General features: G+C 43.1%; 1 protein-coding gene across 1 annotated transcript in view; it reads left to right on the top strand.

Annotated features, from left to right (window-relative positions):
* The window catches only part of MYBPC2 (myosin binding protein C2), a 98,429-nt gene extending 72,814 nt beyond the window's left edge, over positions 1 to 25,615 (top strand). Inside the window, exons 26-30 of the mRNA XM_083161506.1 lie at positions 634 to 793; positions 2,692 to 2,828; positions 5,272 to 5,458; positions 13,261 to 13,290; positions 25,485 to 25,615. Coding sequence (XP_083017632.1) covers positions 634 to 793; positions 2,692 to 2,828; positions 5,272 to 5,458; positions 13,261 to 13,271 — 495 coding nt within the window. The 3' untranslated portion in view covers positions 13,272 to 13,290; positions 25,485 to 25,615. The remainder of the gene's footprint in view (positions 1 to 633; positions 794 to 2,691; positions 2,829 to 5,271; positions 5,459 to 13,260; positions 13,291 to 25,484) is intronic.
* The last annotated feature ends 260 nt before the right edge of the window (positions 25,616 to 25,875 follow it).

Genomic DNA, 25,875 nt, shown 5'->3' with positions numbered 1-25,875 from the left:
GTCGCCCGCCCTCACCACTGCACACCGCACAAAGCTACGGGGGAGGGGGGCCGTCCGCACCTCTGCACACAAGGGAATGGGGGAGGGGGGGCTGCATGCGCACTGCACAAGGTTACGGGGGAGGGGGGCCGCACGCACCTCTTCACACAAGGGTACCGGGGAGGGGCGCACACAGGGCCCGCACTGTGCTGCATAACATAGGCAGCGGCACATCGGAGGCAATGGAGCCAGTGCCCCCTTTAAGCCTAGCGCCCGGCGGCAGATGACTCCATTGCCTCCGGGAGTTCCGCCACTGAATACTAGTATCATTAAGGAAAGAGATGAATGTTTTGTTGATAGATACATTTAGTGAATCATGGTGAATGCAATCCAATAGAGAAGACACAAGAAAAGTGATGATTTGCATTTGATACATATTGATTCTAACTACAGCTGATAGGTATATGTTAAGTTACAATAGTTATAGACACTTAGGGGTCTATTTACTAAGCCTTCGAGAGAGATAAAGTACTAGCCAATCAGCTCCTGTGTTATGAGCTGATTGGTTGACACTTTAAAGACCCATTATAGAGAGTACACGGGTCAACTAGTATTTTTTCTATTTTGAAACTCTGTGCTTATGTTCTTCCACAGGAATGGTTCACTGTATTTGAGCACAACCGGCAAACTAAATGCACTATTTCTGACCTCATCATGGGGAATCAATACTACTTTAGGGTATTCAGTGAAAACATTTGTGGTCTGAGTGATAGTGCCACTATATCCAAGAACACAGCCAACATCCTGAAAACAGGTGGGTGAAGAACGAGACATGTAGGGAACCGTCATGTGTAATCTGTAAAGAATTATAACATTGAACTCTCTTGTAAAACTTAATACAACATTTTTCCAAATCACTTGCTTCCATTTAGCAAGTCCAAGTGCCCTTATACTTCCATACATACATGGTCACCTTCAACTTCAAGATAGCACAACTTATGTCAGGGATGGGGAACCTTCGGCCCTCCAGCAGTTGTTGAACTACAAATCCCAACATGCTCTGCAACTGTTTTAGCATAGGTAAATAGCAAAACTGTAGCAGGGCATGCTGGGATGTGTAGTTTAACAACAGCTGGAGGGCCAAAGGTTCCCCAACCCAGACCTAAGTAAATGAAATAATATTATATTTACATATATAAGGCAATGGTTTGTTCAGTCTAGTGCAGGTATAAATGTTGGAGTATATCCTTCCTTGTATCACAAAGAAGAGAACAGAATTCAAGGCAGCCACTCAGATCTAGATGCATTAAGCTTGTATGCACTGTCTTCCCCCTTACAAAGTGATAAAAAAAATGCATTGCACTGTGTGGTATGGTATGTGTAAGACTCAAAGTGCATACATACTGGCCCAGTGTGTATACCGAACGATGTAATGAAAATCGCTAGCCGATAAATTGCTCAATGAAACATAAAAACGTAGAACTTGACGGCAGATAAGAACCACTTGGCCCATCTAGTCTGCCCCTTTTTAAACATGTTTCCTAAAACCATATTTGATCCTTATTTCTTTGTAAGGATATCAATATGCCTATCCCAAGCATGTTTCAATTGTACTACTGTATTTGACTCTACCACCTCTGATGGGAGGCTATTAAACTTATCTACTACTCTTTCTGTGAAGTAATTCTTCCTCACATTTCCCCTGAATCTTCCTCCCTCTAGTTTGTCCATGTCCTCGTGTTCTGCTGCTCCTCTTCCTGTGAAGAATGTCTCCCACCTGTACCTTGTTAAAACCCTTGCATAAACACTGAGTGATATTCACTCGGCCCAGCGATTTTCACTGGTGGAATCACTTTCCATAGTATGAGACTATGGAAATTGGTTCACTCGGCCTGGGCACATGGGGGGGGGGGGGGGGGGGTGTTGCAATATTTAACTATATTTAAATGATTTGACTTGGCTGTATTTGTATTTATCTATACTAAAATAACAGTCCCTGTCTGCAATGCTGGAATTTTTAGTGGATATTTTGAGGATACAATCACGGGGGATTAGTATTTTAAACTGTATCACTAGACATTTCATATATACATTTCTTAATAAATAGCTAATTTTAATTAAATCATAAATCCGCTATTGACAGGGAAAGACTGGGCTGTTTTATAGTCATGGCATTTAATTGTGCACTTTCATCAGAAAATGGACTGTGTTCACTGCTCATAAGGGCATACTGTGAGTCATGAGGATCGGACCTCCCGGCTCGCCCCAGTCTCTCTATGCCAGCCCCTGTCTTATGACAGCCGAGCAGAAAACCAGGAGACTGATCTGCTCAGCCAGCCCAATTTCTCTCTATGGCTGGACCAGCCCTTCAGCCCTACTGACATTTGACAATAAACATCAGCCAGCCATTGCATTGTCTTTCAAAGTATTGTAAAAGAAAAGTGTGTAATATGGAATTTATTTTTAAGATCCAGCTTCCTTAACAAATGGGAAAATGAAAGTTTGGATAATGAACAGCATACTCATCGGGTATAGTCTTTGTCACCCCAGTGCTACTGTAATGCACATAGTAGGGTCTTGCATGCCCTTTCCACCACATGTGTAAATCAAAGTGAACAGAGAGCTTACTATAAGCCACTATACAGTATACTCTTAGAAATGTGCATGGCATGTATTATTTGCTATTTTAAAGTTTTTTTTGTTTAACCACAGGGTTGATCTATAAACCTCTAGACTACAAAGAAAAAGATACAAGCATGGCTCCAAAGTTCCTTACTCCACTCATAGACCGCGTTGTAGTGGCTGGGTACAGCACAGCTTTGAATTGCGCTGTAAGAGGATATCCAAAGGTATGATGCTACCTCCTGTCATGGTCCTTGGGGCTATAACCGCTAATATACTGGAAGATATGACATGATAGTACATTTTATAGACCTCACCTTTCACTTCTTAGTTAATATTGAAAATGCTCTAAGCAGATCTGTCCAAAAGGTAGATTGCGATCTACTGGTAGCTCATGGAGCATCCAACAGTAGATCCCGACCAATCAAAAACAAGGTCTCAGAAGCCCACCTCCCATAAGTCCGGTGCTTGCAATTAGCTGCAACTTGTGTCCATATTCATAGATGCATGGATCCCACTGGTGTGTTCAGCAATTTTATTTATAGAACAAAAATGAGTGTACTTCTTAAAGTATAAACCATGGTACGCAGATGCCACCACTATTGCCAGAAATCCTGCATGCATTTTCAACTACCATCGTACATTTAGGTCCATGCGTAGGAAGGTATTTTTGCATCCATAGTAGTAGTAAAGAAAAATTGTTCACCTGCACAAACATCAGTAAAGTGCCCACCTATGAATTAGGCCCTGTATTGGCATTTTGTGGATCCAGGCTCACAGAACATCACTGCCCAGGAAAAATTTATTGTTTATGTTCATTATTATCAAAGCTCTTTTTGACCACTTTGACCCCTGCTTATGGTTAGGAATGAGTACCTACCACCCTGATTATTCCAAGCTTGCTGACACCATGCACAGCAGTCGTTGATATTATGAATATAATTTGCATTAGGTTTCAACGTATTGATGCCAGTAGATCACCAATAAATAAGTGAACAAAAAGTAGATCCCATGCCGCAATAGTCTGGCCACCCCTGCTCTAGAACAAGTAACAAGACTTGCAACCTTTTCACATATAGGGGCAGATGTATTAAGCCTTAACAAGAGACAAGGGTGATAAGGAGAGATAAACGTCCAGCCAATCACCTGCTAACTGCCATGTTACAGGCTGTGTTTGAAAAAAGTCAGTAAGGAGCTGATTGGCTGGACGTTTATCTCTCCTGATCACCCTTGCATTTATCTCTTGTTAAGGCTTAATACATCTGCCCCATTAAGAGATACACCTATCTTCCTGGACTTCAATGATGACTAAACTGTAGCCTAGGTTGCACCGCAGGAGAGTAGAAAGCTATCATCGATCATGGTGCCATCCCTTAGTAGGCTCCAGAAAATATTACATTAGCTTTGTGTCTATTACAGAATCATGCTTACAAGTTACATTTGGCTTGGGAGATGAGGAGCATCCATTTATATACTTAATATTATGGAGTTTATTATGAAATATTGCCAATTCCTTGAATACTGTGACATTTATATGGTTGCTTTGTACAGTTTTACTGCAATTTAATAATTATGTTCAGTAATAATTTATAAAAAGAAAGAAATAATATATAATTGGCTTCCCAAAATACAGCTGGCCTTAATCTAAATATTATTTGCTAATGCAGACTTTTCATAACTCAAACCTTGTTTTATTTATGTGACAATGAATCTGCATGACAGTTTCCTATGTTTTCCATTGACGTACTGGAAAAGAACAACTGGTTTTGGCCTGTCTGTTCCACCCAACACATTAAACATATATCATTTGTTCAGTGTCATTATTGTTCTGTACACACTGATTGTAGAAATAAACACACTGGGCCAGATGCACTAAGCTTCAAAAGTGATAAAATGGAGAGTGATAAAAAACCAACTAATCAGCTCCTACCTGACATTTTTCAAACACAGTCTGTGACATGGCAGGTAGGAGCTGATTGGCTAGTTGTTTATCACTCTCCATTTTATCCCTTTTGAAGCTTAGGGCATCTGGCCCGTTGGGAGATACCGCTGACACACACCTACTGATCGGACCCAAAAAGCATCCGAGATGTGCGGCTAATGGGTCCGATCCGACAGATTGAAACTGCAGCAGGTGTGCAACTGCCACCCGATGTGCACGGGACCACGCATCGGGTCGGATGGGATGTCAAACACATTTTGAGCCGATTTCTGTGCCCGCTCCATCGGGATCTGGTGAAATAGGCCCAAATCGGATAAGTGTATGGGCAGCTAAGTAAAACATGTTAAATACATTATTAAATATACAATTACAGTACATGGAACCTTGTGGTGATAGTTCATATGAGCACCATGACCACTTTGACTTCATCGGCCAGAAGTCTGTACAACAGTAATAAATAATGTTGACATACAAATGAAAACTGGGGTAGAAACAATGCTCTCCATTGTGGGGATACATATTTACTGTATATTAGGTCATTCACGTAGGATGCTGGAAAGTATGTCGGTCTTGTATAATGTCTGAAAGTCAGCACCTCCCGAATTTACCAAATTTGTTTGACCCTTACATAATAACCAAAGTGACTATCATTTATATATACTGTATATATCATAATATGTTATTTTGCAGAATATATAGTTCATTATTTTCTGTTCCTCATTTCACAGCCTAGAGTTATATGGATGAAGAATAAAATGGAAATAAGAGATGACCCTAAATTCTTAATGAAGCATAACCAAGGCGTCCTCACTCTGAATATCCGCAAGCCGAGCCCCTTTGATGGTGGAACCTACACCTGCAAAGCCATTAATGATTTGGGGGAAGCTGAGGTTGACTGCAAACTGGAAGTCAGAGGTAAGACAACATGTTATTGGGTATGGATCGTTAGGTCGACTGAAGAAAGGTCGACACTCCTTAGGTTGACACCGGAAAGTCAACAGGCATAAGGTCGACAGGGACTGAAGGTTGGCAGCGTCCTTAGGTGGACTGGCGGAAGGTCGACACATATTTTTGTCTTTTTTAGGTGTCTGGATCTAGAAGTCTAGCTCTGGACAACGTATAAGTGTACGGCAGCTCCTCACATCGCTCGCTGCGCTCGGCACACTATTCTATTATCCCTCCATGCCCTAGTGGATAGTGGGGCATGAACTACCGCCTGCTCTGGAACCGCAGTCGGGGAAAAAATCAAAAAAACCTGTGTTGACCTTCTGTATTGTCGACCTAAGGACCTTGTCGACCTTCTTCCTATCGACCTTCCAGTGTCAACCTAAGGAGTGTCGACCTTTCTTGGGCCGAGCAAACGACCGCATCCCGTTATTATTGAGGTTGCTTAGGAGGAGTCAGTTTCGCAGCAAATCTATAAAGTTAAGAGAAGTATCCAATAATGCATGGTTAGGAATGATTATAGATATACGGGATGCGGTCATTTGGTCGAATGCATTATGGTCGAATGTCATTACATCGAATCCATTAGGTCGAATTGCTAAAAGGTCGACATGATTCTAGGTCGACATGGGAAAAGGTCGAAATGATTCTAGGTCGAAAGGTCATTAGTTCGACAGGTCATTAGGTCGACAAGGTCATTAGTTCGACATTGTCTAGGTCGACATTCACAAAGTCGACATGGGGTTTTTCACTGTTTTTTGAGCCGACATGTGCCGACAGGCGGTATTTCATGCCCTACCATCCACTAGGGCGTGGTGGGAGAATAAAATAGTGTGCCGAGCGTAGCGAGGCTCCGTGCCCGACGCATTGCGAGCGCAGCGAGCGATGCGAGGGGAAGCAGTGCACTTTAAACTGTGTCCATGTCGACTGTGTTGACATTCAGGTAAAAAAACAGTGAAAAACCCCATGTCGACTTTGTGAATGTTGACCTAGACAATGTCGAACTAATGACCTTGTCGACCTAATGACCTGTCGAACTAATGACCTTTCGACCAAGAATCATTTCGACCTTTTCCCATGTCGACCTAGAATCATGTCGACCTTTTAGCAATTCGACCTAATGGATTCGATGTAATGACATTCGACCATAATGCATTCGACCAAACGATCCCAACCCACTCCTTAATCTGTTAAAGAAACATCTGATGTTGGCACTTAAAAATGTATGTGGGCAGTATTTGTCTTATAGAGAAAATGTAGCTTTTCATTTCCTCTCACAACAGACTGCTGAGCCCCCAAAGAGGAGGGGCTCTGGGGTGGAGCAGAAAGGCGTTGACAACAGTTAAAATTCAGTTTTAAATTCACATTACCAGTTGTATGTCTTTGGTAGGATTTCACCACACACTTTTTTTGGCTTGCATTAAATCTAATTTTACTACATTACATTATATATTGATTGACCATAAAAAGTAAAATACCTGTTATACAATGTTATACTGTATAAAATAACAGCTAACTATGACCATAAAAATGTATCTTCAATAAATGTATTAGAACTCAAATGAAGGTACCGAAAGTTGTGATCATGTTTAAATGTTTTCCTCTTTATACAAAGCAGACTGGAAATAATCACCTCATTCTGAATTTGGCCACAACATTTGTTATCCTGTTTACTCTGCTTGAATGTAACTCGCATATCTGCTCTATCTATCTGCCCGTTTTTGCCCAGCGTGCATGGATAACAATAATGGGGAAAATTGCTGGGCTGAAAAACTCTCAGTGCATATACACTGGGTCTTATTTTGATTGACTTGGACAGGTACACATTCATTCGGATTGCGTATTCCTGCTGAGTGCGTGTGCGTAGCCTACGCATGTGCAATGGCGGCTGTCTGCACTCGCTACACAGAAAAAATGTCCACCGAATACTGTCGGACTGATGGACCACACTGTGGGCGTATCTATGGGCACGGTTTAAAAGTGGGCAAAACTGGGCGTAAATCGGGGCGTCATCATGGGTGTGCTCGATAAGTGGTAGGCGTGCACTCGGACCGCTCTGCAGTCACCGAGCGGCTGCGACCCTACACACCCCAAATCTTCAGTGCAAACAAGTAGCTTTCATGTCTCGGAGGGCAGTTGTTCATCTACACCGGGTTCTATGGGGCAATCAGTACGCACCGCACCAAAATGACTTTCAGCTGAACCTAATACTAACCCACTCCTCTGGTAAATTTACTTTAATTACCCCACTCCTCTGCTGAAATGTCATGCATTAACCCATTCAGTCTTTGCCGCCCGCACACAAAAGCCAAACATTTATTTGAAAAGTGGCATTAAATACAGTAATATCTATATCTACCCACAACCCCCATAGATTTCAGTGGGGGATACAGTGGCAGATATACCAACTTTTGGAAAGTGAAGCTAACACCAACTGAATATGGCAGTAGCCCACTGTAGCTTATGGGCTACAAATCACAATCTAAAGCTGGCCATACACTTTGTATGGGTGAAAAGTGGCCAAATCAGATGTGTTTGTCATCTGATCCAATCTGAGGCTTGGCCCTGTGCACATCAGATCGTACCTGCTTGCAGGTCCGACCTGCAACATGGGCAGCCTCCCGGCAGCGAGCAATGGGATTGCATGTAATATTGCATGCTAAAGCGCTGCGGAATATATATATGCGCTATATAAGAAACTGTTCATAAATTAAAAAATAAAGGACCGCATGCTATATACCGCATGCGATCCTGCCACCAGGGAGCCTCCCGAGTAGTTCACGGGAATTATTAGGTGACTTCTCCCTCTGAGAAGTCACATAACTGTATGGGATTCTAAGCAGTGAGAGGGTTCCCCCAGATCCATCACTGGAAATGACAGCTGCATGCACAGGAGACAGCAGCACACTGAGACATCACAAGAACGGGTGTCTCTATGAGTACTCGCTTATATATTCACCTGGTATAAATGTATATTGCAATCATACTTACCTAACCTCACAGAATGGCATGGAGGGTCCCTAAAATTGGGTACCCCTCCTGGCCCCCAGAAGGTTGGTAAAGCCTCCAGCATTTAGCGGGTCCCCACGCATCAGCAAATCACATCAATTTCAGGAAATGGGCAGGGCTTAATGCCGGGAAGCACTGACCCCCAAAAAACCTACCAGAGAGGAGACACTCAAAGTAGGCAAGTATGATTGCAATGCAATCCTGAATGCTAACATTGTGCCCATATAATAATAATAATAATAATAATGAATGGGCCTCTTAGAGTTTACAATCTTGTATTTCAGTATGAGATTAGGGCTTTTTTTTTTCATTTTAGCACAGCCAAGTACATGAAATCATGAATTTACTGTTTTTAAGATTGATATACTACCAAGTATAGGATATCTGATATCTACCAAATAAATATTCAGACAGTTTGGAATCATTCCAGACTCAACACAAAATATTTCTGTTTTGTGGTGAGTCTAGAATAATTCCAAACTGTTTACACATGTATAGTTGGATCTTTGCAGGGGCTGGTGGTCGGATCGCCAGTCCCAGCAAGCCCCGCCGGAAGGGGATGCGCACGCATGAGATGCGCATGCATCCCCGTCAACTGGAGCTCCCCCAGGTCCCTGCCGAAAAGTTCCCAACGCCGCCCCCCACCTCCCTGATTCCCCCCCTAACCCTGCCCATCTTCCTGAAGCGGAGACGGGCGGGGTTCGTGTCCCAGCCCGCACGGTAAATGGGACCTGCGTGCATGTGGGACGCCTGCGCGTCCCAGTCAGATTGAGCGCCGGCTCGCCAACAGGGTTAGTTTTTACTTGTTTTTACTTTTATTTACTATGTCCTGATTTGCATTTGTACTGTAAATCACTACATTCTCGTTTATTTTATTTTATTCAGGCCAAACTAAATAAATAAATAAATAAATTATTATTATGTAAATTGCTTGTAGCAGGCTTGAAGAACCTAATGGTGTGTTCACACGGGGGCAATATTGGGTGAAATCGCTGGGAATATGGTCGCTGAGCGACCATATTGCCAGGGATTTGGAGTGCTGCTGGCGATAAATCGCCAGCTGCGCGCTCCCGTATGTACTCCCTAATGGTCGCTGGTCGCAGGAGCATGCTCCTGCAACCAGCGACTTCCCCCGGCGCTGAGCAGGATGTCAGCGCCGGAGAGATCAGCGCTGCTGCCTCTTCCCCGTGACACATACACAGCGGCGGAACGTACGGGGGCCATGTCTGACTGTATAATAAATAACCCCGGCGGCAGTGTGTACCCGATACACCCCGCCCCCAGCATACGTCACGGGGAAGGCTGATCCATACAATGCAAGCTGCCCCACCCCCCCCGCCCCGTGCCGCTTCTCCCTCCCTCCCTCCTGCCTTCGTTTCTGACTTGTCTCTGTACCCCCTGTAGAAGTGTCTCCTTTTCATCGCTGATGAAAAGGAGACACTGAGCAATATGATTGCTGGTGATATATTGCTAGCAATATATCTCCAGCAATCATATTACCCTGTGTGTACACAGCATTACATAGAAAACATGTCTACAGTAGTTATATATTTAAGGAAGTTGTGCCATCTTGTGGCCATTATTGCAAACTACAGAAATAACTTCAAGTCAGTACAGGTTGAGTATCCCTTATCCAAAATTCTCGGGACCAGGAGAATTTTGGATAACAGATTATTCCGTATTTCAGAATATTTTTATATTTCAATGATGTATCTTGTGGTATCTTGCATTTATGTTGTACAAACACATCAAACACATGAAATTAACACAAATATATTTTATTTGTGCATAAACAAGGTTTCAAAACATGAAACAAAGTTTGTGTACAATCTCATCTACTGAGGGGCAGATTTATTAAGCTCGGTGAAGTGATAAAGGGGGAAATTTACTAAAGGAAATGTGTAAAAAATAGGTGTATTTGTATCCAGGAATACACTTATTTTTTACATTTACTATCCCGAAAATACGGGAATTGATAGCACATCAATACGACTACGAATTGCCGTATTTTTGGGATAGTACCCCTGAATTTGAATGCCAAGCAATCATTGTCTTGCACATACAGTATTTAGTGCCAGTTACATATTATGTCCTCAGTAGTGCTGGTACAGATGTCCCCAGTAAGTTTTTAGCAAAAAAAAAAAATTTTTTACATTTTTCTTTTCTTTAAATAGCAAGAGCAGTTTACCACGCATCTAATTTTTTTTTTATAGCTGTCCGACGACAAAGTAATCGACTTTTTTACATTTCTAAAAAATTTCTTTTAAAAAGTCTATATATAGAGGATATAAAGTATGGCTGCAAACCACATGATGCAGGGGGGATGGACCAAACCTTCTAAAAAGGTGAAAACATACCAACCTATTTATTTATTTACAGTTTATTATATAGCGCAGAATATTCTGTTGCGCTTTACAACTGGAAACAGTGATAAACCAAACTGGGTAGTAACAACCCGACACAGCGGTTGGAGGGCCCTGCTCGCAAGATTACAAAAACTATAGAAACCTATTAGTTCTTACCTATCATTTTATAGAATGTTCTTAATAAATGATAGCTAAAGCTGATTTTTGCTTTGGGCAACTTCTCCACTTGTTCTCTTTACTGTGGAATGTCTGGGATCTATTTAATGTCAGAGAGATACAGTGGAGAATGAAAAAGTACCAGCTAATCAGCTCCCCTGAAAAACAAAACAGTTAAGAGCTAGATGGATACTTTACTCCTGCCACTTTATCTCTCATAAAGGGTTTGGTACATATACCCTTCTGTCTCCCCCACAGATTTCCAGATCTCAGCATGTCATATTGACACAGGAAAGCAAGGAGGGGAATTCTACAGTACAAAGTCTTACAGTAACATGTGCAATGTAATTGGTTGCTGTTATAGTCACTTTACACTATAAACTCCAGGTTTTGACATTGGTAATAGCAGTTTGATAAGGACAAAATGATAAATGCTATTGTTATGGTCAGTCACATTGATTTATTGTTAAAAAAATTACACTTTTGATTAATAGAATTGCTGCTTAAATATAAGTAGTCAGATGCCTAATGCCCAATTTCTGTGATCAAGAGTGTCTGAGGTTGGTGGTAGCTACGGATATCTTCTATTTAAGTGGTTTTTGTTCAGTGATGCACATAATACTCCAGCATGTGATCCCTTTAGTGTACTGCAATTACTTTAATACTCATTGACCTGCTAAATGCTTTAAAGACATGAAAAAAATCAGTTCTAGAAAAACCCATCTAATATTTCCTTCTGTTTGATCTTAATGAGAAATAAATGCTGAAAGAAAATATCTGTTAAATATGAAAATGTTTATAAAAATGTCTTTATGTGGGATGCAGAATCATGTCACCAAGTTTTTTAGCGAGAATACTGGAAGGCAGGCAGGGCCGGTGCAAGGCATCTAGGCGCCCTAGACAAACCTACAGGATACCGCCCCCGTTTCACCGCCACCCCGGCATCGCCCCCATGTATTTTACATACTGTCTGCAGAACTGCAGCCTGAACCCCCCCCAGTAAAATCAGCCACTCCAGTGAGCTGAAAGTCTATGCAGCTATCTGGGTAAAAATAATACAATTTTCTCACAGATAAGGGACAGGTGCTCCGGTAGGAGCCCATCACAGCAAAGTGCAAACAAAAGTGATAACTTTACTTTACCTGCTGCACATGTGTGGTCACAACAGTAGCTGTTACCTGGGAACACTCTCCCGAAAAGGTGTGCGATGTGTAGTCCATAGACTACTTTGGTTAAGGCCATTGCTAGTGCAATGTAACCCACTTGGATGAATTGGAGGAACATCTTCAAGTATTGCTGCTGGACTCTGGACATCAGCAATCTGCGGCATGTGCCCAACTAGAGTGGCCAATCCCAGGATGGCACAAAAATTGCCGGGATTCGAATCCCAGGATTGGAGTTTCCAACCCCACAATTCTAGGATTAGCCTGCACATGCGCCAGGCTGCTCCCGTGCCCAGATGTACGGCTCTGCATAGTGTGATGTGGTCAGAGGTCACACTGTGTAACCTGCCAGCCACACCTCTCATGGATGCATTGATCTACCAGCAGCACTGCCCCCATCTGTGCCGCCCGCTCATGTGAGGAGGGGTGGTTGGTGCATTTTATTTAAACTAATGCTCAAATATTAGTGTGGCTCAATCCCAGGTATTTTGGGAATCCTGGGATTGAGCATTTTTCAATCCTGAATCCCAGAATTGAAAAAAATCCCCTGGGATTGGCCACCCTAGTCCCAACCAAACTTTTATGGAAGTGGTTGAGATATAGAAGGACAGATTACTCTTCACGGGAGTCAGTGGGGTTTTTATATAATGATATTATGGAGTATCTAGGACATCCAGGCAGTCTAGAACAAATATTTGTGGAGTTGGCTATAATACATACACTTTTTAGTTATCATCATTTTAAGAAGTGTACGTAGTAGATAATTATGTTGCTATAGTTTTAATAATGAGGAACTGAAAATAATCATTGGATAAGACACAAATGCTGTTTTCATCTCTTCTACAGAATATCTCTCCAGTGTTTATATTGAAAAATAAATAAATCAGCATGATGGTTTTTAAACAGTAACACAGCTATAAAAGCAAATGTTATGAGCTGTGAGTTTAAAGAAATTCAGGACCTGGTATATTGCTGGTTACATATTTTCTTTTCTGCTCCTAAGCATGACTGACTTAGTTCAAAACAAAGATTATTAAACACAGCTGTTTAATCCTTTTATTTTATTTCTCCTTTTTAGTTCCCCAGTAAACATCCCTGTGGCTAAAAAGTGAGTATTATATACAAACGCTTCAGCAGTTACTTCTCCAAGGCAATGTGTGATCTTTTGGCTAATGTGGATAAAAAATGTCAGAGTGGCACCAATGCACATTTGTTACATATTTGTCATCTGTTATTTGTCTGTTTGTTTGTCTGGTATGCATTACAACACTGTAGGACCGATTTGAAGTAAACCAATGCAAGGTGGCTTGATTGGGTCCAGATTAGGGTTATGGCCACTAAAACCCCCAATCCACGCCCCGTTGTGGGTACCAGGTGATAAAAGGGGTCCCGCCACTACACAAAGTGGGTCAGGGAAGCAAGATAAAGTTGCATAACATAGAGGGGGTAGAGGACATCTGCTTTAAGAAAAAAATTTGATCAAATCCGGGAGCCAACCACATAGAGGTGTATGCCGGGCACACCATGGGCACACCATAAGGATCAAATATGGTTTGAGGTAACATTTAAAAAGGGGCAGACTAGATGGGCCAAAGTGGTTCTTATCTGCCATCAAATTCTATGTTTCTATGGGGAGCATGTTTAGGGCCTTCTGCTGAACAGATTTGGATGAGATCTTCATAGAAGGATGCTTCAAAGATGGATGGCAAATTGTCTGGGATGCCTATGGTAGTGGGCAGGACCTCTATATGATGTCAAGTTGTTGTACACTGGGCAGACCTTTGACCCCGGAAGCGTGTTCTGGGTCTTCCACTGGATGTCACAGACATATGACAAATGATCTGGGATGCCTAACTAAGTGTTTGAAAATGTTCAAAATTACAAACATCCACGAGAGACACATCCTGGGTCTGTTGGAAGAGCAAGTTTAATCAATAGAAGGATAAAGTTCAAGTAATGCTAATTGCACAACCAAACCTCAGCTATTGCTAAAATAAAAGGCATGGGCTTGAATATTATAGATCAGCGAAAACATGTGGATGTAGCAAAGTGCTTTGGCTCTCTAGAAAGGAATGTTTCAATCTCTAGACAACTGATATATAGAACAATTCCTAAAGCGAATCTGGATGCTTTAGTGTTGATGATGATTACTAAAATATCTGTCTTTATTATCTGAAATAGCTATAGAGACACATCTTAGCAGCAAACAGTCAAAAATAATTCTTATACATGATTGTGATGTCATTCTTATTAAATTCTTACCATTGGACATGCTTACATTACTAATACATTATATAGAATTATGACCGAAGACTCTACACAAGGGTCGTTGTATTCTCATGTACCAACGGTCCACGTTTTCCAAATCACCTAGCTGCTGCACAGCTGTAGTCATTACTAACTGTCACATTCCCCAGATCACCTAGCTGGTGCACAGCTGTAGTCATTACTAACTGTCACATTTTCAAACATGCTGCATTCATTCCTAACTTACACATTTTAAAGTTCCATAGGTTATCTATAAAACATGAACTGTTGGAAGATCTTAATGACAGGTTTGGCCACCCCGGCCCTAAACCAACCCAATATGGAGCTGTATGTTTGATGCGTACAACTAGGAATTGTTTTCAGATGCGGCATAATGTAGCTACAGAAAATATCCCAGAATCGGTCTGCAAAATGGACTTGCATGCAACTCTGTATCAGCCTTGCTGTTGGTGTCACAGTCTATAAAAGCATTGAAGAGTTTGTGTAAATACTAACCAGCATCCTAAAAACATGATGTTGTGACAAAATTTGGAAGTATTGTAATAAGTTACACATTTGTAAAAATCCATGTGTAGGTGTGGTTTAAATGGAAATTTAATTAGAAACATTAGTAGAATTTTTACAGTACTGTTAGTTTTCTGAAAAGATCCAGGTTCCCAAAATAATCATTGTTTTTGGCAGTATAATAATTATTGTGGAATGTTTCTCTTGCTAGAATGAAACTCCTATTAGAATTAGTGAGGCTTTCCACATTTGGGCTGCTATATAATGCCAACAGCATATACAGTATAAAGGTGGAATTATTGTGATTGTTCTCCTCAAGCCCCTTACACTTAACAATGTTAAGAATGCTTGCTCCAGTACCTCATTAACTACTCCCTTCCTCTACTGACCAGTTCAGACGAGGAAGGACCTTGTTAACAAGGACCAAGCTGCAGCATGGCCGCCACTCCCCTTGTTGCGCCCCCCCCCCCTCCCCCACCCACCGTCGCTACCTCTCCACCAGAATTGTGTATGCACTTGCCGATGCTGGGACCTCGTCACTGACAATATTGCCAGAAAAACACAATGGCTAGTATGTACCCAGCTTTAGTTAATCAAAGCTCGGTAGAATGCGGAATATTTATTTGTGTGAGGAGTCTGATGGTTACTCTCTAAAGCTGGGAACACATCAGACAACTTTTTTAAATTATATACACAATAACATTATAGTTAACAATCTTTTTGTGCATATAGTTTAGTGTATACGGACTATATTATTAATAGAGATGTGCGGGCTCGGATTTCCGGATTTCCCAGATCCGAGCCCGCACAACCATCATCAATTCGAGCCTGAATCCGAGGCGTTGGGTCCATGAGTACAGTGCCATCTTGAGTTCTGGGCGCATTTTCATTTCGAACGTGGTGGATAGCTTCTTCAGGACCATTTTCGCATTGTTTTTCATTTCGGAGGGCCATGACAACACCTCTTTTGAACCCGTTAATTGCTCTACTAGGATATCAATCTTCTGCTGTTCGCTGGGCACATACGGTCTAAACATGGATTTGATCTTGTCTTCGAACCCCCTGAAAGTGGTTCTTGGGGTTTTGCCTTCGTCTCCACGGTAGGTCTTGAGCCACGGGGCTCCGAAGTAATATAGCAATGTTATGGAGGCATTGGTTATTCTTACAGGTGGTTCTTGTTGATCGCCGTTGGGTGCCATTACCAGTGCCAGTGGTATCACTTGTTGTTGCTCCATCTTTCACTCTTGGGCCTCTCTCTCCTTAGGGGGTGAGGAAAAGCAAGTCTGCACTCTTTATGATTGATTTTATCCCATATGTTTGGGTATGTTCCACCTTATTATTTGTATAGTGGGGGTGCTATCACAACAACCATTGGAATACAATGGAGTAGAATAAAAGAAGCGGTTGCAGGATTGGATGCACATCCCTTGTGTTTTTTTTTTATTGTGCTGAAACTCGGGGCCACATGACATATGTTAGACAATGTGAAAATAAGGGGTTAAATCACATATACTAATAACAAAACAACATGTAATGTGTGGACCTTTCAGAGACACCGTTAATGCCGCTAATTGCAAATTTTGCCCTAATATGATTAACTAATGTTTAATGTCTGATCTAGGATGTTATCAGAGACCTGTTAGAATTACCTGATTGTAAATGCAGACAAAGAATTCCGAATTTAGGGACATAGAACTACATAGGTGAATTAACTATCCACAAGCCTGGAAAGAAAGGCATAGGATGTAAGTGGATGGGTACCATGATAAAGTGCACGCTGAAAGTAAAATACCCATAATCTCTACTACCAACAAACACAGACTTGTCACTAGACCAGGTCTCTGTAAAATTGTAACATATTATATTGCAATCAAGGCAAAAGATAAACAAAAGTCTGGGCTCTATATACATTGTATAACCAGTGTTTTAATTCTCAGTTGAGAAAAATACATGGCATGACAAAGGCTCTGTATTTTTAAATGCTATTCCTTGCACAATCTTTTCTTACTTTACCCCCATACACATTACATGTTGTTTTGTTATAAGTATATGTGATTTTAATCCCTTATTTTCACCTTGTCTAACATATGTCATGTGGCCCCGAGCCTCTCTCTCCTTAGCCTGGATCCTGTTCGGTATGACGCCAATTGATGTAGTGTCCCGGCCGGAGTCACTAGGATTCTTTTCTCAGGGGGAAGATAGGTGCTTCGGATGAAAGATGGACCACCAGATGAAGTAAAACGGTTTCTTTATTTGTCACGGGGGTGAACAGAGTTCAAGTGCAAACAGACATATAATACTTGCTTTCTGAAAATGCAAAGATTATCCATCAATGTAAACAATATGGCGTGGCGTAACTTAATACTTATGACCATAGACCCAACGGTTTGTGACAATGCCTCTTGACTCCCGGCCTCAAAGACCTCTCTGGGATTGTGACAATACAGATGCTAGGGACGTCACGGCACGGTCACCAAGTTCGGGTATTCTACCACTATAAATATGGTAAATACTTTGCAACATCAACTGCTCTGTACCGGCACTTTTCGTCCGGCCCTGAGGGTGACCTCCTTCTGCCCCTTCAGACATGCGGCACTGCACACCTGTCTCCTTCCCGTGCTGCTGCTGCCGCTCTCCTTTCTCCTCACGCTGCCTGACAGTTCCTGCTTCCCCTCTACAGGTCCTGTGTCACTTCCTTTTTCTTGTGCCAATGTGGGCTCCTTGTCCCGCCCCCTGCTGCGGACCTGTCTGTCAAAGTGTGCACACTGGGATGCCACAAACCAGGGGTATTACATAGACACAATGGTTTAGTATTGCTATTCACAATAAGAATTAAATAAAATTCAATAAAATATGAATCAATAGTTCTGTAACATCAGTAGTAGTATGTTTCATAATCGTAGAGGAGTACAATGCAGATTTTATGACCATTGTAGTTGTTCACATAGATAACCACAATAAGAGTTTTGTCACTGTTCACGTCAATACCTAACACATTTCATCTTGCGACTTCATCAGGGCATGTCTGGGTGGTATAAGAAAACTGCAATCAGTCTATATGGTCTACAGAATTCAAAATCCATACCCATTCGGTAAAATGAAACAACATACTATATTAATAGAGAAATTAATATTGTGAATGTGGTATCAATCGGCTTCAAAATGTATATATTCAATATAGGGTCCTTAATATTTTTATTCTATGTATTGCCTTACTCAGCCTAACCTTAGCCCTTTCCCTTGTGCCTAACCATACCCCCCCCCCCCCCTCATGCCTAACCCTATCACTCGGGCCTAACCCTCTCCCATGTATCTAACCCTCTCCGGTATGTCTGACCCTATCCCTCTCCCATGTGTCTTACCCTATCCCTCTCCCATGTGCCTCATCCTATCCCTCTCCCATGTGCTTGACCATATCCCTCTCCCGTGTGCCTCAGTAGCGCACGCAGGGGGGGTTTCTGAGTTCCCAGAAACCCCCCCAGGAGCCTAAGGGTCCGAGACTAAAAGCTGAGGGTCCCCTCTTTCCATGGGTATAAGAATTTTAAAAATCGGCCCTTGGGAACCGGAGATATCTGACTTCAAAGCAGTGGTCCCCATCCAAGCCTGTTAATTGCTCTTCCCAGACAGATATTTAAGGTTCTGTCTGACTTACAGTTTTTCTGAGGATATATTCCAAGAGCTGGGACTCTCCCCCTTTGAAGGAAACTAGTAGCTCGTCTTCACTTTTCCCAGAACCAGAGATATCAGCCTTCCAGCAGCTGGTTACTGCTCCAGCTCCACACACCTGTTATGTAGTTTTTTTTTACTCGTTGGCAGATTGCTCTGCCTGCTGAACTCTGATCCCCTAGTCCCCAGCACCATTTGGTAGGTGGGATTCTCTAGTTTCCATTAAAATCTAAGAAATCTATTTCCGGGAACTGGAGATATCTGCAGTCAAGCAAGCTGTCCTCCCACCAGAAAATTATGAATAATAAGCCCACTCCACTATTCACCCCTCCTCTGCACCCTTCCACCCTGGAAGTTATGTATCAGGGCCCCTTCATTCAGCCCAATGCCACCTTCTCCCACCCCATCTCCCACCATCTGTGCAGTAAAGGGGTAATTAGTGGAAATTACTGATCCAAGCCCTACATGCTGAGCGGTTGATAAAATACCCCCTACCACACGCGGGACATCAAAGCTTCCCCCACCCCTACCGCTGGAGGATGGGTAGGGGCCCGAATACATTGCTATGCCCAGGGGTCTACACTGCTGTTGACGCCCCTGTATGTATATATATGTATGTATATATGTGTGTATAGTTTCCAGCTTTGGACTTCAGAGCTAACACACCTACCTGGGACCATTATTCCCTTGTGGTTGTCTGAACCTTTAAGAACCTACCGCTGGGCTGTTTAATCTGTTCCTGATTGTATGAAGGAATTCATTGTTTTGATGATCATCGATCTGTTTTGAATTTCATATTGGATTCTTGTTTAACTAACTCCTAAGAAGGAGATGCTCCTACCTACCCTTATGGTTACATCCATATTGACATCTTACTAGTATCATTCAATTTGAAACTACTATTCGCCCCTGATGAAGTCACCTAGCTGACAAAACGTGTTGGGCCAGATTCATATGTTTTGATCACATGTGATCAATGAACCACATACAGGATACGAACTGAATTGTATTTGTTTGTTTTTATCTTTTGTATACAAAATATTATAAAGGTAAAACCTGTTATAAATAAATATATTTTATATGATATGCATATTAGTATACCATAAGCGCACTCTGTACCCTCTCTTTGTTCATCTATATATATATATATATATATATATATATATAATATTATTATTACTTATATACATTTGGTCTATCTATAATACTTTAACTGACCCAGCATATACTGGGTCACCTAAGTGTCCATCTACGTGCTTTGCTCCGCCCCTCTGGATACCCCCTTTAAAAAATCCTGCGTTTGCCCCTGTGCCTGACCCTATCCCTCTCCCGTTTGCCTGACACTATCCCTCTCCCATGTGGCTGACCCTATCCCTCTCCCTTGTGCCTGACTCTATCCCTCTTCCGTGCACCTCACCCTATCCCTCTCCCATGTGCCTCACCCTATCCCTCTCCCATGTGGCTGACCCTATCCCTCTTCCGTGTGCCTGACCCTATCACTCTTCCGTGTGCCTCACCCTATCCCTCTCCCGTGTGCCTGACCCTATCCCTCTCCCATGTGCCTGACCCTATCCCTGTCCTTTATTCCCTGTCTCTTTCTGCAGCCTAACCCCAATCCTCCACCAAGTACCAAACTCTAACTGTCCCCTCCAGCAGCCTAACCAGTCTAACCCCAGTCTCTCCCTCTTGCCTAACGCTATACCTCTCCCTCGTGCATATTCCTCTCCCTTGTGCCTAAACCTATTCATCTCCCTTGTGCCTAAACCTATCTGTCTCTTTCCACAACCAAACACCAACCCTCCACCACGTACCTTAACCCAACTGTGCCCTCCAGCAGCTTGACCGGTCTAACCCTATCCCCAAAAATCATGAATAACTATTTGTAAACCTTTTTTGTGTCAACCATTTGCATGTTGACCCTTTGTCTCTGTCAACCCAAGTACATGTCAACCATTTGTTGTTGACCTGTTGACTGTCTGTCTACTGTCTATCTTCCATGTGGATAATACCACAAAGAACAGTGTGTGGCACTCTGATAGAAGAAGACATGTGTAACACCCAACTTGTGTCACAGACAGCAGTTATTTGGAAATTCATATGTGTAGTCATAGGAACAGAGATTCTGTTGTATGATGTTGAAGTGTTGCAGCAGGATTGCAGTATGCATGGTCAGTGCTAATGGATGTGCACTGTGTGTGTGATTGTTTGCACCAGACACCAGACCAGACACTAGAATATGAAATTTATAAGATGTGCAAGAACTGTTCCACTGCCATGTGCCAAAAATATTTACAGAATGCACAGTAAATGTCCTTATTTCTGTCTGTTTTTTATTCCCAAAGCATTTTTTCGCCGTGTCTCCCGCTGATCTCCCGCTAGTCTCCCGCTAGTCTTCTATATTGTAGCCACAAAGAAACACAGAGAACAGTCTCTTCTCCACGCTGCTTATTTCTATGTCACTTGTGTTACTGCTGTATTGTGTATTGTAGATGTGGGCAAATAAGTGCTTCATTATGATAGTAACATGCATCTTTCATGTAAACACCAATCTGCTTCTTTACTACAGTCACAGATTTACAATAAATGTTGTCTAATGTGATTCCTACGGCCTATACACACGGGGTGATTTCAGCCCTATTTCTAAGCGAACTGGCTAGATCAGCCTCTCTGCTGCGGGAACAGATGCTGTGCGCATGCGCACAGCATCTATTCACCGGATGATGTGGGATTCCCAAGTGCATGGAGAATCCGGGAGAAGAGACTTCCAGCTGTAGTTTGGGGGTGGGGCTTGAGCATGCCGTCATTAAGCTCCGCCCCAGGCTGTAAAATAACCCAATTCACGGATCTCCGTGGAGAGGGTGAGGCTAAAATTACGCGATTGTGGCATTTTAGCTCCGCCCCCTCCTCTGGGACCCGCAGATTGCGGCATTTAAATGCAAAGGTCAGGGGGAAGACGCCACAATCGGGGTTGCATGGGGGTCCCCCAGAATCCAGGAGGGTTGCCCACCTTTCCGGGGGGCCGGGAGGAGGGCCCGATTTTCAGGATCCACCGGGCCATTCCGGGAGGGTAGGCAACCCTGATGTGTTTCAGCAATGTGTGCTGGGCAATCTGTGCTTGACTAGTTTACTCAGCACAGGGCTGAAGTCAACCCGTGTGTATGACCTTTATTTGATATATTTAAATGTCTTCATGTTATAGCAGATAGACCTTATAAATGCTTAAATAAAACATGTTTATTTCATCCATTGAGCCTGAGCTGGCTATGCATTGTGGTTTATGTAGTTCACATAGACTTGGTTTTTCAAATTCACCTTTTTTTATGTCAAATGGAAAAAACAATGATGCATTTCAGAATAAGCAGCGGTTTCCTGCAGAGAGAGAGTTGGATCTGGGTGGGGTGTGTTCAAACTGAAATCTAAACTGCAGTTTAAAAATAAAGCAGCCAGGATTTACCCTGCACATAAACAAAATAACTCACCCAAATCTAACTCTAGTTTGAACACACTTCACCCAAATCTAACGCTCTCTGCACGTTGCATCTGCCCCACCTGCAGTGCACAGGGCCGGCAACAGAAATCTTTGGACCCGGAACACTGATATCTCTGGGCCCCCCAACACCGAATGCGGATTGTTATTAAGGGGTAGATCTATCAAGGTGCCCTATGGGGTTTCTGCGCTATCCCCGTGCACTAAAGCAGGGGATAGCGCTTCCCCTCAGTTATCATATCCGCTGTGCGGGTACAATATCGGCAGCGTTGCAGGGTCGGTAACATTGCGCATGTACTATGTTTAGTACAGGGCGCAGCATACTTACCTGATGTATGATCCGGCAATGTGGGGCTTCGTTCTTTATGGAGCCCCGTCCCGGATCGCCATCTTCTTCTGGCCCTGCGGGTCTCCTGCTTCATAGTCAGTGCCGCTGGCTGGTCTCCGGCGTCTTCAAATTCAAACTGCGCATGTGCCGGGATACACAACATCCCCGGCGAACATTACCCGGCGCATGCGCAGTTTGAATTTCAGCCAGCGGAAAACTGCGCATGCGCCGGGTACACATCGCGAGACAAAGGTATCCGGCGCATGCGCAGAAGACGCCGCCGGACAGCAACGCACCATTCGTTATGGGAGGAAGCGTCTCCCCAGTAGGAGGGGATAACGCACTCCCATAACATAAGTGTTCATACATTCTAGCGCAAAACAGGTTCACTTCACCACAATATAGTGGTGAAGCGAACCTGTGCCCATAACGAACCGCACGCCACTGATAATAAATCTACCCCTAAATTGCATATTGAATGTATTTTTTTTATTATTAGAAAAAAAGGATAATTAGAAAAAATGGATAATTAACGGATAAGCAATATAATAGGGAAGGGCAGATGGTAGGGCACAGCATTGTGAGTTGTGTGGTATGGTGTGTTGCATGATGTCACTAAACTCATTAGTATGGTTAGCCAGACAGGTGATTAGGCAGCCATGCTTACAGACCCTGAGTCCCTCAAAGCCTTGGGGCCCCTCAACTGGTCGGGGCCCAGTACGAGTGTCCCCTTTGACCCCCCTCTCACCTGCCCTGGCAGTGCAACATAATTTTGTCCATTTGAGAAAAAAGGTGCTTTGCGATCAGGTCTGAATTAAGTTTATTATACAAGTTAGAGACCTCACAAGACTACATTTCAGCCAGGGGCATATTTCTAGAAGCAAAAACACAGTAATCAGTGTAGGTGCTGGAAGGCATAAATAGGCAAGTAAAAGTATGCATTATGTAAAACCCCTCCCAAGCATACTTACCATATTTATTTTGTCTCCTTTCTGGGAGATGCTCGGAGAGGAGATGCTGCTGGGGATTGGCTGGGCTCTTGTGTAAATAGGCTCATAGGCCCTTATTCTGGTTGGTGCGGTAATGTCCGCGTGCGTTCGTGCCGCCGATGTTTTGTGTCTGCGCATGTGCAGAGGCGTCTCTGCGCATGTGCGAGCAGGGCGTATGGCCAAATCCCGCATGAAATGTGAACACTCCGACCAGGGGGTGGAGAGGGGCGTGAAGGGCTATTTGGGCTCATTACCATATGCATACGCCCCGCGTTTCATGGGCGTTCCCATGCAAACGCTGGGCGTACGTATGTTAATGCGGCCGTGACGCTCGTGTAGGGGGCGGACATATGACATCGCCGGATGTCAGCTGCCCGCCCAGATCCCTGCTTTTGCATGGAAAAATGTCTGTGTGGTCTGAGGTTGCGGGAGCTGGTGGACCACTCGGTCCTGCATTCGATGGTCTGCGACCATCGAATGATGGGGGAGGTTCCCTGAGATGGAGGAGGCGTATTCCATGAAAAATACACGTGCGGTCCGTTCGGCCAGCTTGTTACCGCATACGGACGGAGTTGGCGATCCATATGGAAGGCGGGGTTTCGCACGCACGATCCTGGCCGCATATTCGGATCCGGCCGCACCGATCAGAATAAGGGCCATAGTGAGGAAGTGGGGCAAAAACTTCATGGTCTGTGTCATTTTAGCCAAACCCCCTTCATACGGTTTTGCAAATCCTGTGATTATCTCTCCATTCTGCCCACTGACTAGGCTGTAATCTGATTACTCTTGTTGGGATGTTGGAGACAAAGAGAAAAATCTGAAGTCTCCCATAACTTGTGGGAAAGTAGGAAAGTATGCTCCCAAGTGGTAATATATCACCAGGTGAATCCAGCACAGTTACTTAGAAAGGTGTAAAAAAAAATACAGTAATGTAGGGAACCTAGAAGTGGGTTATCATTGGTATAGATCACTTAGGGCCTTATTCTAATTCATTCATTCTGACAAAATCCTTCTTAGATGGATAAAACCATGTGCACTACAGGTTGGGCAGATGTAAAATGTGCAGAGAGAATTAGATTTGGGTGGGGTTTTACTTCAAAGTGAGATCTAAATTCCAGTGTAAAAATAAAGCAGCCAGTATTTACCCTGCACAGAAACAAAATAACTCACCTAAATCTAATTCTCTCTGCACATTTTACATCTGCCCCCCTGCAGTGCACATGGTTTTGTCCATCTAAGAAGGATTTTGTCAGAAAGCGTGAACTAGAATAAGGCCCTTAATGCTATACTGACATAGGAAATGCACATGTTCATTAAATGCTATATGTTTAGTTAAAGAAAGAGTTTATCCTGGTGCTTGTGCTAAGGGCCTAATTTAAAAAAAAAATCTCAAAATGGAGAAAACCATGTTGCACTTTAGGTCGGCAGATATAAAATGTGCCATGCTTGCCTTCCCTCCCAGAATGGCCGGGAGCATCTCAAAATCAGGTCTGCCTCCCAACCCTCCGGGAAGGTGGGCAATCCCCCGCAATCCCCACAGCCCCCCACAATCCCCCCTGGGTGGGGAGTCTGTGGGAACCTGATCGTGGCCCCTTTCCCCACTGTGAAATGCGTGTAATACCAACTTTTCACAGCGGAGCACATGGCCACAATGATGCTACCTCAATGGCCACGCCCCCAAACAAATTTCACTGGTAACTCGCCTCCAGCTCTGCCACATTCTTGTCATGGCCGCCGTCCCCTGCTTTTTCTAGCTAGCTGTCATTCAAGGACAGCTTATAAGTAGGCAACCCTGACATGTGCAGAGTCAGATATGGGAGATTTATTTTGTTCCTGTGCAGGGTAAATAGTATACTCACTGCTTTATTTTTACACTACACTTTAGATTTTAGTTTGAACACACTCCACCCAAATCTAACTCTCTCTGCACATGTTGCATTTGCCCCACCTGCAGCGCACTTGATTCTGCCCATTTTGAGAACAATCTTGCCTTGCGATCAAGTCTTAATTATGCCCTATATCCAGTGTGGCTTGTTGTGACTCCTGTGTCATTTTTCTAGTGGATGACCATCATTGCAGGATTATTCTACTACCAGGCAAACCATCAGCAGTCTGCAGAGCACAACAGGGGACTGGAGCAGCTTCCGTCAATGCGGCAATCACAGCACAGACAGTTCATTCTCTTTTCTTTTTGAAGCCTCATTACTCATTGAAACTGTATGCTACAGTGTTACCAAACTTCTGTATGTCAATAAAAGTTAACACAGAGCTGATTGTTGGCCTGTTTATTTAGGGATGTCTGGATCTAAAATGGTTTTGATGACACATGAATTTAACATAGCCAAATGTCACAGAAAGTGCAATAGGTGTCATGGAAATAATGAAATCATTGTTTCTGGAATAATGTGAACACACACTGCAGAAAGTTTAATTGCACCCTGTGTAAACACA

This window comes from Crinia signifera, chromosome 19, assembly GCF_055691185.1.
Source record: "Crinia signifera chromosome 19, ASM5569118v1, whole genome shotgun sequence".
NCBI classification, from domain to species: domain Eukaryota; kingdom Metazoa; phylum Chordata; class Amphibia; order Anura; family Myobatrachidae; genus Crinia; species Crinia signifera.
Note: the sequence above shows the minus strand (reverse complement) of the source record. Positions and strands in the feature narration are given on the sequence as shown.